Source organism: Dermacentor variabilis, chromosome 2, assembly GCF_050947875.1.
Source record: "Dermacentor variabilis isolate Ectoservices chromosome 2, ASM5094787v1, whole genome shotgun sequence".
Taxonomy (NCBI): domain Eukaryota; kingdom Metazoa; phylum Arthropoda; class Arachnida; order Ixodida; family Ixodidae; genus Dermacentor; species Dermacentor variabilis.
The window spans coordinates 207,510,407-207,527,064 of record NC_134569.1 but is presented as its reverse complement, the minus strand read 5'-3'; the positions used below and the strand labels follow the sequence as shown (position 1 = coordinate 207,527,064).

Below are 16,658 nucleotides of genomic sequence, written 5' to 3'. Positions count from 1 at the left end.
TCGAGTAATGTGACCAACGCGGCGACAACTGAAGCAAATAGGTCGGTCATCCAATATTCGCCACTCTGCCATGTTGTGAAAACATCGAGGGATCCATTGATTTTAACTATGCACGAGCAAAAGAACGTTCAGTTGGCCAGGAACTGGCTGCAGTGCAAACTGACTGCAAGCCGACATTGGCGAGTTCTTGGCACACAATAGCCTGAACAAGGGGAATCACAGGAGTGCATGTATTGTTGACAGGTGGGTACAGAGCCGTGGGACACATGGCTTCCAGCTCAAGGCACACAATCTTCATCAGCTGCTCTGGAGGCTGCTCCTGCCATGGAGGAGAGTCCTGTCAGTCTTCACAAGACGATGTTTCAGCCGTGTTGGGAAGCTGTGCAAATGACTGATAAATACGACGGTTTTTCACCTGCTTGAAAGGCTTGTACTCTGAAATATTGTCATTAACCAAAGTGCATTTCTTACAGATGAGTAATTTGAAGGCATCATCAGTGATACCTTTCAAGACATGCCCGGCTTTTTCAGACTCCGGCATTTCAGTATCGGCCTTGCAGCAGAGTGCCAGCACGTCTTGTATATAGGCGATGTAGCCTTCGATGGACGTCTGAACTCGTGATGCCAACTCTTTCTTGGCGAAGACCTTCCGACCCAGTGGTTTCCAAAGAGACCTCACAGCTTCTGCTTGCAGGTCTTCCAGTGATGGAGTTCTTCTTCGTGGTTTTGAAACCACACTTGTGCTGTTCCCGCCAAGTAGAAAATTATGTTCATCAGCAATTGCTGTGGGATTCCATTTGTTGTGGCTGCTCACCCGCTCATACACCTCCAGCCAATCGTCAATGTCGCTGCATTGGTGCTGCAGAATGTTTCTGGGTCACACGGATGCGCAGGTACAACAGTTGACGCAGGCGTTGCTGAGCGAGGCACCATCTCCTGCAACATCGGTGAAGAACCAAAGCGGCATCCACTGCGAAGCTCTGTTCTAAATCGTTGCCCAGCACCTCCACCAAATGTTACGAAAAGGAAGCCTGATGCACAAATGTATGTGCAACTATTTACATGGGGAAAAGTTTGTGGTAATTGCGCAGGCTGGTACAAAGGTCACAGCTCCTGGAGACAGTCTACAACTTCCTCTTCGTCTCCCTCTTGCGTGCACGGTACTGTCCAAATGCACTATAACAATATCGTTACATGTGGGTTTTTTCTCATTGCCTTAATTCATAAGTTCATACCATTAAGTCGATTCATTGTTATAACCAATATATTATATGTGGTATCGTTATAAGTGGACTGCACTATAGTAACTGGTGGCCAATGTTTTCAACGCTATGTAGGGTGGAAAGGACACAAGTGCAAATGAAAGTGACACTTATGAAGAGCCGGTAACCAAAGCAAGAATTTTGACAGCAAGGGAGGTTAATTAGTATTTCACAGTGCGCATATTTACACTGCATTGCTCCCCTTTTTTGCCGCGGAGTATGCCATGAGCCTTGGTGCAATAACGTTGGCTGCAGTCACACATTTTGTCGGATGAAGTGTCACAAAGTACAGTAGAACCTTGTTGATACGTTTTTAATGGACTGTGGGAAAAAAAATGTACAAGCAGGGAAGATGTAACCTAGAGGAAGGGCTCAAATCGCTACCGCTCGTCAGAAACAGTCCGAATGACTGCCAGCGCAGTGATTAGATTTCTTGGGGCTCGTACTGTGACCAGGAACAGTGCAGGCACGCGAGTATAATTAAGGGACACGTAATCTTCAATGCATTACACGGTTCTACTGTGCCAAAGCTGACTAAAGAGAACTGGCAATTGTGAAATACAAATAAGACCCTTGCAGGCCCCAAAGTAAATGCAGCCCTGTACTTGTTCCTGGTAGGTTTCAATCAATGTTCACTTCTTCAGATGCTTCGCCAACTGCTTCGTGTGTGCTTTCTCCCAATGTATGTTCAGCGCCTGGCTTGTGCAACTTTGGTCGTTTATTGCAAACTCCACTAGCTTGTTGCAACGAATTGGTTGCTTGTGGCAACGAATTGATTGCTTTTTGCAGTGTGCAAAAGCCAGTTTCTCCCTGCACCATTATATTTATGCGGCAGCCACTTTTAAATCCAACATAAAATGTGGGAACACTACAGAATGGCAGTGTACCAAATGGGGACATAATACCTAGGAGTCAATAGGATTTAGGTCAGAACCACAAAACACGACATTCCAACCGGGAAAAGACAACAGCGTGGCACGTATCAATGCAGTTCCACTGTACAGTCGAACCTACTTATAACAGTATTGAAGTGCCACAAAAAATGCCATTGTTATAACTAATAATTGTTCTAACTGGGTTGCATGAAAAAAAAAATCAAAATGGGGGATGGCGCAGCAGTCCCGAGAAAACTATAATGGGGGGGGGGGGTCAGTTCCCCTCCCCACCACCTTACTCCATCCGGCTTCTGATTATGTTGACTTGTTTAACTGTTTAACACTGCTTCCTGCGTGCTCGGATCGTGTGTTGTTAACAAGCCACGGCTGTCGGTGTTCAAGAATGGCACTGCTATAACAACTGCAAAGAGGGGTCATGGGTGGCAAGTGACATACGAGCTCCGCTGAGGCATCCTTTTGGTGGGCCCAAAAGGCACCTTTTTAAAAATGCAGGAAGGTTGCCGCGGCAGCATCTCAGCTTTAGAAATCCAGGAGAAACGCTGGGATGTAATTGCCACAAGCATTTTGCCATGTACTTCCCACTGGCTTGCATGAGAAAACCGCATGTCTGTCAGCCTTGTTTACTTTACGCGAAGCTTGCCGAGATCCTTCTCCAAAGCATCCAGGTGCTCCATATAGTGAAGCAGAAGGTCCCTTGCGAAAACAAGCTCATGAGGGACTGAATCATGTATAGGCCCTCTTGCAGGGACAACGTTGAGGCAGCCTACCCTACCGCGTCAGTGCTGCCGTCGTGGCTGTCACTGTTGCTATCCGATGCAAGCACGGTCGCGACGATCGTCTCATTGGTTAGAAGCACTTAGTTTCCACGCCTATAGCAGTGTGCCTTCTTTTCACTGGCAACGTTGTGCATTGCCGATCAGCTGGCGGATCAGCCATTTTCCGTTTCGATGGCAAGTCAAACAAGGCTGAGAAACAGCACGGCAAGATACGACTTCGACGCAACGAACAAAGACCAGCACGAGCGATTTAATCCGTTAGCAGAATTGCGCAGAATGAGGGCCATAGGATAAAGAACCAACTGTGAGGGCCCAGCAAGCAATCTGGGAGCAGCACCAGCAGCATTGTCAGCGCAGTTAGCACAGTTGGCGCAGTTCATTCGTGTTTCGGAGGGTGGCGTAACACAGAGCTGTGGGTGCTGCCCATTCGTGTTTGGAGGGGTAGAAGGGCGACGGGAGAGATGCGCACGAGGCTGGCGCCCGCATCTCTCATGGAAAGAAGTGCACTACGGCAGTTGGGGTGACGGGCGATCATGCAGCTGCCTGCGTTTCACATTTTTCTTTTCAAGGATTTTGCATTCACCTTCTGGCACGGACACTCAGCAGTCGGACTTCATCATTATAACCAATAATGCAGCATGGGGACATTGTAGTAAGCAGGTTATTTCCCCATAGAAAACACACAAAATTTGACGGTGCGGCAGTTTTTCATTGTTATAACTGATATATTGTTAAAACCAGTATTGTTATAAGTGTGTTTAACTGTATTTGTGACCTCCACTGTACAGGCGAGGCACAGGCACATGCTGAATAATGACAACAGAATAGACGTTCGAGCGCAATCATACAACGCAACAATGCAGGAGACTTTATTTCTGCTTTTCGGACACACAGTAATACCTGTTAACTCGAAATTGCATACAGTTAGGCCTCGATGTAACAATATCGGTAAAATTGGCAATTTCCTTCGTTATACGAAATTTCATTGTATTGAAATTCAACCTTTTATGCAAATAAGTACAGTCGCCGATCAATTTTTCTTACACGAAAAGGGACTACAGAATTTTGTGGATTATTGGGCAACCAAAAAAAGCAAATTTGATGAGAAAACAATTCATTTTGATAAATTTGGAAGTCAACGATGGATGATTCAGTTTCATGCCACGTATATCAACGATATCCTCATGGCGGTACAAATTAAGCAAAGCCATCCACGCTTACACGTGCACTCCGCTCCCACAGATGATAGCGTTGCTCGCACTGGGGCGACGCTATCATGAAAAGTGCCGGCAGTGGGGAGTGAATGCTTCATCTGCTTCTCGCTCCAGCGCTCACTGAAACTCAAGGTTACGCAACCTCCAATACTAAATGCACGGGAAGACAGCTTACATGATGTCATGCCGTCTCGATTACCTCTCAAGCAAGTTGCGCAGCTGCGTATGCACTCAGCCACACTTACAGCCATGGGCAGCCATGGCCGAGACGCACGCCACCGTACTCCCCACTTCCTCCCCCCTCGCCCTCTTGCACGTGCTTGATCATGTTACTGCGATATCGCTTCCCTCCCCCTCTTTATCTTTGCTTGTGCGGGAAGGCAGCACTCGTGAAGCCGTCATCTTCCTGGTCCCACGCTCGCATACTTTACCACGCACCTAAAGCACACAGTGCACAGGGCGTGATAGGAGCTTATCACACTTCAGCTTTATACAGAAGATGACGCAGCTCCACTTTGGCAGTCACTCTTGCCGCACAGCGCACAATTTATGAGGTGCATTTGCAAGCAGCCACTCGATCATTTGACCATCTGCATCCGCAGAAGTTCCCATTTAGTGTCTCAGCATTCCTTTGTGGTGGCAGTCAAATTTCGTTATATTGAAATGCATACAAACACACTTCGTTATATTGAGGTTCTATGACAGAAAGTTATGAAAAGTTAAACACTTCTTTATATTGAGAACTTAGTTATATTGAAGTTCGTCATATTGAGGTTTAATTGTATCGAAAAATCAGCTATCGAAATTTTCTGCGGCACTGAACTATTTCACATACCTGCCATGTATTTATTGCCCTTTTTCTTGAAGCATTTTCGGGGCAAATTGTGGATATCTCAAAATCTTGACTGAGAGTGGGACAAGAACTCCGCTGCCGAACCGTTTAACGAGCTTCGCGTGATGCTACAAACGGAAAGGGCAGTTAAACAATAGTGATGGTGAAAAGCATTGAGAGGTGCTGACATTAGGCGAAACAAAAAAACATGCTTTGCTTCCTGCAAAGTAAAGTTGAGTGCAGTGGCGGGAACGATCAGCTCACACGATCTGTGAAGCAGCCCAAGAACGTCTTTCTAGGTCTAGGTGTCCAGAATAGCACCCCCGACCGGACCGCTGCAGTGTTCTAGAGGCGTAGTGCCGCGATCGTCCACGATTGCTGCCAGCTTCCCGGCTAGTGTTTCTGGCTCGTGAGCACGTGCAACTGTTTTTCACCAGTGTCCATGATTGCACATAACAGCGTGCTTGTGGAAACCAGCCCCTCTTGCTCGTAGCTTCTGCTGCATAGGCACAGAAAGTTGTCCCCGAGTACAGCAAACTTGAAGCCCGAGAGGTGGGTGGTTGGCCATAGGGGAGGGCGGCAAAACCACTGCTACCCCCCCGTGGGAGAACCCTGTTTATAACTGATATATCATTATATGTGGTATCATTAAGAGTGGATTGCACTGTACTAATTTATGTGACACCAGTGTTATGGTGTGTCATGCAGTGTGGTGGTGTCTCGATGGACTTCACTTCTGTCGTTGGTGCGCCGGCACCTTGAGAGGCGGGGCATCCCCTGTGTCACCATCCAGGGCAGCATTCCTGGCCACCAGAGGGCGTCCCACGTCACCAGTTTCAACCAGCAGCGACGTGGACCCACGGTGAGTCGCCTGGTAATGCAGCAGTGGTTAGGTTAGTGAGCTGAGCTGCCAGAGCTCTCTGACCATGTAACTCAAGTCTCAATTGCCTTGTCAAGCCCTTACACCATAATGTGGCATTCAGGATGAAACAAAGTGTTAAAAATTTACATTTGCCATATCGCTTAGCGGAATAAGAATGGCTTTTATTGTGGCAATAAGAGTGATCACAAGATATTTATACAGTTAACCCTTTGCGGACATGTGTCAGGCCCACGCTGCCATGTGAAAATGTAAGCTCCGGTCACATGTTGGGAATCGCCCAACGCGCTCGCTCGCTCACTCGCATTCTCCATTTATTTGTATTAGTTGCAGCATCTCTCAGCAGCATTCTTCAACTACTAATTGCAGTTTTTGTTGTCTCCAAATGAGGGCAGCACTTTTTCAAATGCGCTTGAAGAGATTTTTGCATGCTATTTGTGGTGCGTACTGCTGACCAGACAGCGACGTTTTCTGCCCAGGCATTGTATGGAGGTAACTTGCGGGAGTTTAGTGAGTCTGATGATGATTTCAGTGCCGAGGAGGACTATGTGCTGCCTTCAGAAGGTCATCAAATGTCCTCGGATGGCAGCATGTCAGAAGACACTGACTGTGATGACCCAGGAGCCGATGGTTCATGTGGTGATCGCCAACAACGTGGTGCGGGCGGCTAGAAGAGAGAGAGAGAGAAACAACTTTACTGGTCCATTATGAAATGAAACGCGTTAAGCGTCTGATGGGGTGGCTCCCTCTTTGTGGCTAGAAACTGTACGCTACATCTTTTAAAGATTTTAAGAATATTTCCTTCACAGTGACAAATTCCGGCTCAAAGGTTGCTTTTTCCAATCTTCACAATGAGCTTGATTATTTCCAGCTGTTATTTACCAATGAGCTCATAGAAGATATTGTTCAAAAAGTGAATTGGTATGCCATTGAGGAAAATTTCAAGTGTGAGTTCATTGCGAGGCTTTGGAAAACATGGCAGTCGATATCTGTACATAGAGTTTAAGGTGTTCTTGGGTTTAATAATGAACAAGGCATGAACCTAAAACCTCATATAAATGTATTTCAGCCAGAATACATTGATGAAGATGCCCTTCTTCCCTGTGGTCTTCACTTGCACCAGATTTCTTCAGATATTTTGGGTGCTGCATGTTCGCAAGCCAGGCTAAGATTCTCCAAACAGACAAACATGTGGCAGCAAGAGTAGAAATGTTGAGTGCATTGACAGGAAGTGCTGAGAGCATTTCAATGCAGGACTGAAAATCTGTGCTGACAAAAGCACTGTTGGTTTCAAAGGCAGGGTGTAATTCAAATAGTCGACTCTCGTTACAATGAACCCTGGTAATCCAACAAATAATGCTCATTTTATCCGAAGTTTGTAATATCCGAAACGCCTCACTTCTGGAACTTTGGTTGCGATGTATAACAATGTCATTGCAAAGAGCAAGTGAGAAACATCCTAAGTAAGTAAAAAACAAACAAAAAAGGTCGCAGTTTCACCCAAGAGGCAAAGCATCGATTGCGATAGCAAATTAGTAGACAGCTATGCGAAGTAAGGATAGTAGTTTTATCGGCCTTATAAAATTGTAAGCATTCACTTACTAACTAAATTAGCAAGCATGGTGTCACGCACACATAGGTAAACATGAACACATCTTGCTCGATGATCATGGGAAGTTACTGTCAAAACGTTGGAAGCGCGGTAGCAGCAGCGAGTCAATTGACCTTTGTGCTGTCTCTCGCTTCAACGCAAACTAAACATAGAAAGCATAGCGCATATGAAGCTACCGGCACTGGGCGCACTTTGTCCACATCGCAGATCGCTTTCAAGATACGGTGCCCATGCAGACGCGCACTTTGTCCACATCACAGATTGCTTTCAAGATATGGCACCCGCATGGCCGCACCATAAGCAGCAGCCGCCAAAGTAGAACCCTCCCTCGCCTCCTCGTAGTGCCCTGCAGGCGAAAGAAGCCGGCGCGCTTCAGCAGCCCTGCCTTCATCCCTCGAGTGTGCTGCGATCGTCGGCTGCCCCTCGCAAGTCACTTGTCAGCCCTTGTCGACACAGGAAAAGTCCATTTTATATGCCTGGTATTGACAAAAATTGCCGCTAATTTCATCCACTGTAGATGATAGTCCATTGTAGCGCAGTCCATTAAAAGCGAACTTCGTCGCATTAATAAAATAGGTAAAGCAAACTATGGTTGAAATGTGCTTCGTTATATCTGAAAGCCTTTTGTACGCGGGTCTGTTGCAATGAGTCTAGACTGCATTATAATCCACAAAAACCAACGAAGTGGGGCCTTTGTGTATTTGCACTGGCTGACTGCAAGACTGGGTATGTTTCAGCCTTTAAGCTATATTATGGAATTCCTACAACAAAGTGCTTCTGTTGACGGGACCTCCCGTTTAGATGCCTCATGGTTCTACACCTGTCATAGAAAGTGCTTCTCACCAGTGGTGATTCTGGGTACCACTTGTACACTGACAGGTACCGCACGTCACCACTGCTTGCCGAAGAACTGCTTTAGAAAAATGTGTGCCTCACAGGAAGAATATGCTGCAGCAACTACAGAAAAAGATCAAGAAAGGTGAAGTGGCTACGTATTGACATGGTGACTTATTCACGGCCCTGGCTTTGTGAGATAGGTGGGTCAGCGCAGTGATGCAAGAGATCACAAGAAAGCAGTCTCGTGGCAAAACTGTGACATTGCAGAAATGTGTTGTCATCTGTGACTTTACAGCAAACATGGGGGCTGTCGACAAGCATGACCACTACTGCCCGAGCTATGCGTTTGCACGTAAATCAGTGAAAAGGTGGAGGAAGCTGTTCTTCTGGCTGAGGTTTCTATTGTAAACAGCTACCTTTTGATGAAAATACAGTTGGCTGGTGAAGGCATCAAGGCACTGAGACACCTCTCCTACTGACGAAAACTTATTGAACCACTTGTTGGAGACATCTTGTCAAAACCAAAGAGGTGCCTGTTTGAAAATTCCCAATGGCATGAGTGCTTATATGGCAATCCACAGTTCATATATAAGAATGCGAATGGTAACAGCAAGTGCTGCACTGTGCACAGTGATAGAAAGAAGGTGGTAGGAATGAGACTGTTTTCTACTGCAAGACATGCAGTGCAAATCCTGGCCTCCACCCTGGTGACTGCTTTGAGCATTACCATCCTGTGCTGATTTACCACTGACAACTAAGGGCATCGAGAAATATTTGTCCAATCAATCCCCTAACATCTGTTTGTGTACCTGAGCATTTTCTCTGCATGGCACCCAGAAAGCGCAGAATGGCTTCTGACTGGAACTACCACAAATTTGGTAAAGACTTATGACCACAAGGGGGCAAACCTCTATTATAGTCTGTAAAATGGCAATTTGCTTCTTTATATCGAAATTTCATTATATTGAAATTCAACCTTTTATGCTAATAGGTACAGTTGCCACTAGATTTTTCTTCCATGTAAAGGGGCTGCAAAATTATCCAAATTTTCTAGCAATCTGGAAAAGCAAATTTGATGAGAAAGGAATATATACAGTCGAACCTGTTTATAGCAATATTCAAGTGCCACGAAAATTCTGTTGTTATAACCAATAATTGTTATAAATGGGTTGCATGAAAAAATAAATATAGAGGGATGGCAGAGCTGCTGTGAGAAAACTCTATAGGCGAGGATGCCAGTGCACCTCCCTACCACCTTCCTCTGCCTGGCTGGGGATTGTGTTCAATCATTTTAACTGCTTCCTGGGCGCTCTGATCACGTGTTACAAGCAGGGGCTGTCGGTGTTAAAGAATGGCACTGCTATAACAACTGCAAAGAGGTGTCACGGGTGGCAAGCGATACGCGAGCACTATCAAGGCATCAGTTTTGTGGCCCGGCCATTTAAAGGTTGCGAGAAGGCTACTGCGGCAGCCTGTCAGCTTGTGAAATACAGAAGAAACACTGAGGAGAGATCGCCACAAGCATCTTGCCATGTACTTCTCACTGGCTTGCACGAGAAAAGCCTACGTCCATCAGCCACGCATGCTTTACACGAAGCTTGCCGACATTCTTCTCCAAGGCATCCAAGTGTTCCATGTTGTGCAGTGGAAGGTTCCTCATGAAAACGAAGCCCAGGAGGGACTGAATCATCTGCAGGGCCTCCTGTGAGGACAACGTTGAGGCAGCCTGCCCTACCGCGTCATTGCTGCTGTCGTCGCCATCGCTATTTGATGCAAGCATGTTCATACAATTGTCTTATCGGTTAGAAGCACTTATTTCCAATTCTATAGCTGCGCGCTTTCTTTTCATCAGCAACATTATGCATTGCCGATGATCAGCGGGTGGATCAGCCATCTTCCGTTTCGGCGGCAAATCAAGTGAAGCTGAAAAACCATGTGGCCAGGAACGACTTCAACGCAACCAACAAAGACGAACACAAGCGATTAAGGTGTTCGCAGAATTGCGCAGAATGAGGAACCAGCCAGCAACATGCGAGCAATCTGTGAGCGACGCAGTTGGCGCGGTCTATTCCTATTTTGGAGGGTGGGGCGGTGCAGAGCTATGGGTGCAGCCCATTCATGTTTGGAGGGCTGGAAAGTCGACAGGAGTGGGCCGCGCGGACATGGCTGGAAAATGAGTGCACGGCGGCTGTTGGAGCAGCGGCCCATTGTGCAGTGGCTCGAATTTCTTCTTCCTCCCCCCCCCCCCCAAGGATTTCGCATTTCACTACCTTTCAGCTTGGACAGCCAGCAGCCAGACTTCATTGTTATAACCGATAATGCGGTGTTGAGGCATTGTAGTAAACGGATTATTTCACCATGGGAAACATAGAAAAGTTGATGGTGCAGTAACTTTTTATTGTTGTAACTCAGGTATCGTTGAAACCGGTATCGTTATAAGTGGGTTCGACTGTATCGTTGAGCTTGAGAGTCGGTAACGAAAAATATGAAGCCACTATCGCTTTTCAGGTCCAATTTGCCTCTGCAGTTGATAGTATTGGCTGTAGGGGCACGAGGCTATCCTGAAAAGCGCTGACAGTAGTAGGTGAATGCTTCATCTGTGTCTCACTTCAACGCATCTCCAAAACACGAGATTATGCAACCTGCAGTACTAAACACGCAGGGAGACGGCGCACGAGGCCATGCTGTCTCAGCATGCCCAGCCTTTGTAGACATGGCAGAGTGGCTCTAAAATGGCGTGCAAGATGTGCTCAGCTGCGCAGACACCTATCCACAGCCGTGCTTTTCCCCCGCTTCCTCCCCTCCTTGCCCTTGTGCGCTTGATCGCGTTGCCGCGAGCGCGCTCTCCTCCCCCCTTTTCCCCTTGCCTGCACGGAAAGACTGCGCTCATCAAGCCACCCTCCTTCTCGGCTCACCTTCGCCAGCCTTCACTTGCACACAAAGCACCGGGCACAATATGATCTTGTCGCACTTGAACTTTGGAACATGATGCTCCTCTGCTTCGGTAGTTGCTCTTGGTCTCGCAACCTGTGATTTGAGAGGTGCGTTCATAAGCAGCTGCTTGTGGTTCAAGCATTTGACTATATGCAACTGCAGAAGTTTCCATTTACGGTCTCAATATTCCTTCGCGGTGGCAGTGAAATTTCATTTACATTCAAGTTGTGTATAAATGCACTTCGTTATGAGGAAGTTCTAAATACATGGTGTTCTATAAGAAGTTATAAACAGTTAAATACTTCGTTATATCGAGACTTTCATTACATTGAAGTGTAATAAATCAAAGTTTAACTATATATATGAGGAGGTCCCTAAGGTAAAAACTGTAACCTCTTTTCCAAGCTAAACAAAAGCAAACAAGACAGTACTTGCAACAACTCGTAAACAAGAAGGTAAAGGTTTTGTGACATAATTAGCATAACTAGATAAATAAACTTATGTGAATTATAAGCACATAAAAGAGTGCTGTTATATAACCTTTTTAAACACATATATAACTTAATAGTATAAATAACATATGACAGACACAGCAGAATTATCAAAAAAGTAGGCATGATAAGCACATCCAACAGCAATATTATGCTAGCATAATGAATACTCATTGAAAGAATGTTTGAGTAGAAAGTTAATGAAGCATCAACAAAGGATAGAATGCATTCTTTTAGTTGTTTCGTAAATTCATGGATCCCAAATGTTTTTATATCAAGTGGTAGTGTGTCCCAGAAAGTGATGGATGAGAGATGGACATTTTGCTTGCAATAATTAGTGTGCATTTTGGGTTATATGAGGTTCTTGTTTAATGCGAATCTAGTAACATTGATATTTACTAGAGAAGATTGGGGTATCCAGCTATTGCATTGTGTGTCATTGATTTGTCTGAACTAAAAGATACCAAGGTTATATTTAATAAGCTTTCCAACCGAGGTAATGTGTCAGTTCATAATAAATTTGAGGCGCTGTGGTTGTATGGACTAAATGTAATTACCTTGAAGACTGGGTTCTGTAAGATTTGCAATGGTTGGAAATGGGTTATGTATGTGTTTCCTGGGCAAATAATGCAATAGCTAATGTGAAAAAAAAATGAATGAGAAGTATAAGGATACTAGTAGTGTTACATGGTTAAATATGTATTGCATTTTTCGAAGCACCCCAATCCCATAGGTAATCTTCTGTTTTACTTTCACTATTTGTGTGATAAAATTGAGATTGCAATCAGGTTCAGAACCAAGATAAAAGGAAAAACTTGTAGGGAGGGGACTAGTGCCAAGAGAAATTGAAAAAAAATCGAGAGAAGTGTTTGTTGATGGGGAAGTAAATGCAACAAATTTTGTTTTCAATGGTTTTATTGATAGCTCGTTAGCATGGCACCAGCCCAGCAAGCTGTACAAATCATTAGGTCTGTAATATAGAGTTGTAAGACATCAGGCTGTTCCTTGTACCACTATGGCTTGTTTTGGCTAGGCTAACATTAAAGTGCAAGAGATTGCACTGACATTGGTCTGTGTTGTGCAAAGGCTGAAAGAAAAATTATTTGAATCCCATTATATTTACAAGTGTGATCCTCATTTATGTAAATGAAACCAGACATAGCATGTGTGCAATTGTGAACGGTGCACTTTAAAAGGCCCCTCACCTGGCCCCATTGCAAATTTCGTTGGCACACTGGAAGCTGTAGGGTGCTGTCTGGGGAGTCGTACCGCAAGAATTTTTTTCATTGGTTAATTATTAGAGGAGGTAGCAGAAATTGAAATGTCACATAGCACGGCTACCAAAGGGCAACCTTCACTGCCAATGTAGACACCCTCTCCTTCTGCCTCCACTAGCATCCGCAAGCGACATTCCTTCCTTGTTTTCTCCCATACCGGAGCCAAGGCTCTGTGTTAAGTTTACATCTTGAGCCTCAGATACTTTTTTTTCAAGCGATAAGAATTATGTGGACACTCCAAGCACATTCACGCCATCGTTGTTGTTGCCATGATGTTCTGTGTAAAGTCAAAGTGCAATAACATCGTGGTTGTGTGCTGTATGCTGTGTCTGCTAGTAAAAGTGTGCGAGGGTGAGGCGAGCTTGGTGGCTCGATTTTGTGCACACGGAAGCGCACCATCTTTCATTGCGCACAAGGCACCACCGGGTGAGGGTTTTACTCCAGTGGTAGCTGTGTGTGGTGCGACTGAGTGCAGTCACACAGTCCCTATCTTGAAAGTGATCTGCAATGGGGGACAGAGTCTAGTCACACCGAGAGCTGATAGTTTTGTGTGCATTGTGTTCTTGTCGCTTAGTTGTGTTGAAGCGATAGGCAGCATGAAGGTCAATTCGTAGGCTGCTGCTGCCGCCCTTCCTTACGCTAGCCTTTCACCTTTCACCGGTCGACACTACGACTTTTTTTTCTTCTCTTCCTCTTGTTTCTGCGCAGTGGCAGTATTGTGCATTTTGCATGTGACAATTGGACAATTTACTGAGGTCACGTGCTATAATTGATGACAATGCAGGCAATGTGTCTTACATAGAGGCATTTGTGCGTGTGACCATGACTCTCTGGCAGAGAGTAGAGCTTTCTCGAGAGGAAGGGCATGCAGCCTTCTGTTGCAAATTTCAGCTGTTCTTGTGCAGTGCAGCTGCTTGATAATTTCCAGACATGATTGCCACCACATGGTCTATGCGCTGCGCTTGTCTGTTCGCAATGGCCAAACATACTGAGCAGTCCTTTAAAATGGTATCGCATGTGCTTTAACTCTTTCCCTACTATGGGGAAAATAGATGTTTTTTGTAGGTTATGCCAGATTTTTTTTCTGAAGGAACTACTGCAATCAATATTTTATGTAGTATGTAAACAAAAGGCAGAATGCACTTTTCACGTATAAAATTCTTATTAACGAGATATATGTCATAAAAAATATATAAATTGACAAAATCAAGATTGCAAATGCAAAGGTTGTGGTATCGTTCCCCACCTGTGGCAAGTTGTTTTTTCATCCACTTTCCTTTCCATTATATTTATCGTTTCTTTATTTCATTTATTAAGCACGAGTAATTTCCCCTATGTTGTCCTTGGTGTCAGTGTTTGTTGGCTTCTTATGATATGACTAATGAAAATTGGACCCCTCAGTTAACCCCCTTTTTTCTCGTTTATTACATAACAAGGGTCTCGATGTTCTGGGCTGGCTTGCATCGTTGTCGGTCTCAGAGTCAAAGTCCGACGAAAAGGTAGCATCCTCAGATTCGCTGCTGCTCGATCTGTGGATGCAGTCAGCCACAAAAGCAGCGGAATTTCGAGACCTGCGATCTTTCGAAGCATGTGGCGCCTCTCCCGGAGGTGTCCATTTTTGCTTTCTGCTTTAATGATTGCCGAACTTCAGAGTGCATTCAAAAATTAACACCTGTGGGGAAAATGCGAACTGCTTAGAAAACAAAAATATAGTTCTCCTTCACGTCCTATGGTGCAGAGTATCCGTGAACACCGCAGAAAGTCTCGAAATCGGCGTTTCAAATCATTGATAGCGGGTGGCCATTTTTGCTTTCTACTCTGATGAGCGCGAAAACTTCCGAGCGGATTCAGAAATCACCGCCTGAGGGAAAGGGCAAACTGCTTAGGAAACAAAATAGTCCTCCTCCTTCATGTCTGATAGCGCAGTATGTCCATGAGCAGTGCGGAGTCTCGAAACCGGTGTTTCAAACCATAGTTAGCAGGCTAACGATGCCCAATGGGCGCGGTACGGAAAGAGCTAATGCGTGTTTCGAATTTTGAAATTTTTTTGTTGTGTTGTTTTTCTGCTGAGATGTAAAACTACTGCTTATCTTATACTTATGTTGTTTTGTTTATATCCTTGAACCTATACTAGCCTTTACGGCTATGTGTCAATTATGATCAAATTGTGTATACATGTACTTTATAAGACCGTGAATAAACTTCAAGCTTTCATTATTGCAGAAATATGTTTCCTGAGTGTGGGAGCTCAACATGCTGAAGCGTATGCCCTTATTTTTCCGTGAAAGTTTTCCACCTAAGTGCCCTTGATGTCATACTCCAGCATCGTACTGCAGTTTCCTGTTTTGACCGCCTCCTAATTTCTTCATACCTTTTTGCAATATATTCTGCTACCTTTAGGTGGAGGCCAGAAACAGAAATGCTGGTTTGCATGCACAGATGTTGCTGTGTATGCTTCCTACAGGGCTTTAATTATCAAAAACTCTCTTCACTGCTGCACTTTGGAGCTGTGCTTTGTCATGGTGTTAATATCCACTCCTGATAGACAGCTAGAATTTCCACCTTTATCTTGCATCGTGGTGCAGATTACCCATGTAGGGTTGAAGCTCGTTATAGTGAAATTGCATGTGGCACAAAAATATGTTTCTTATATCTGATATATTTACTGATTTGTTGCACATTGATATTGGCAAACAACATTTTCAGTTGGCTTCTTTATATTCAATTATTCGTTACATCTAGGTACAAACGTAGCATTGACACTGTTTGTGGCCTCCTGCGAGCAGTACTGCGTGTCTCTAGTACTGAAAGAGAGAAATGTGTTACAGTTTGATGACGTTCTGAGCTATAAATAGCTACCCTTCTCTGAAGCCCCTAAGTAAAGCCAACATTCATGGAGTGCCCGCCTTTCTTCAGGTGATGCTGCTCTCTCTCGAAGCTGGCGGCGTGGGTCTCAACCTTATTGGTGGCAATCACATGTTTGTGCTCGACGTACACTGGTGAGTAGAGTGAATGTAAGGTGGGCGAAGCTAGCCTGGCTTGATCAGTGGTTGAACGTGCATGCAAAGGCAACTGCACAGAAATGTCACTTTTGGTAAATTGGTTATAAATCAGTAGTATATATGAGTGAAGCAATCTTGGCAAAGCTGTGGGATTGATAATTGTGTAGTTTTCTTATTAGCAGCCTCTAAACAGCACCTAAGCAGACAACACAAGCACCTGGTGGTTAGCAGCTATGGCATCACCTCCTAGATTCGTGTTGTTTGGGTAGGTGCCACCTAATCTTAGAGGTGATGCCGAAGAGCTGGCAGCACTTCTGAACGATCTAAGTCATGCATCACTTCTGGCAAGTGATAACAGCAGTCTTCTTTCCATTTATGGTTCTTTTTTTCAGTTTTCATATTAGAAACAGTTATTTTTCACAACCTTTCTGTGATACTTTTACTCATGTTTCAAATGCAAAAATGTTGTGCAGAGGCTCCTCAATCTTAAACTAAGCTTTTTACATGGTTAGAAATTTCATTACAGTTGGCCTTCAAAGACCATTATGTGAAGCTGGGTTGCATTGCTCAGACAAGGTGTGACACTCGGAAGGATATGTGTGCAGACACATCTCTGCAGGAAAAAAAGATGGGGCACATGTGTTC

General features: G+C 44.8%; 1 protein-coding gene across 1 annotated transcript in view; it reads left to right on the top strand.

Annotated features, from left to right (window-relative positions):
• Nucleotides 1–16,658, top strand: part of LOC142573065 (transcription termination factor 2-like) — a 118,108-nt gene that overhangs the window by 76,955 nt on the left and 24,495 nt on the right. Inside the window, exons 14-15 of the mRNA XM_075682577.1 lie at nt 5,689–5,842; nt 15,928–16,010. Of these exons, the coding sequence (XP_075538692.1) occupies nt 5,689–5,842; nt 15,928–16,010 (237 nt within the window). The remainder of the gene's footprint in view (nt 1–5,688; nt 5,843–15,927; nt 16,011–16,658) is intronic.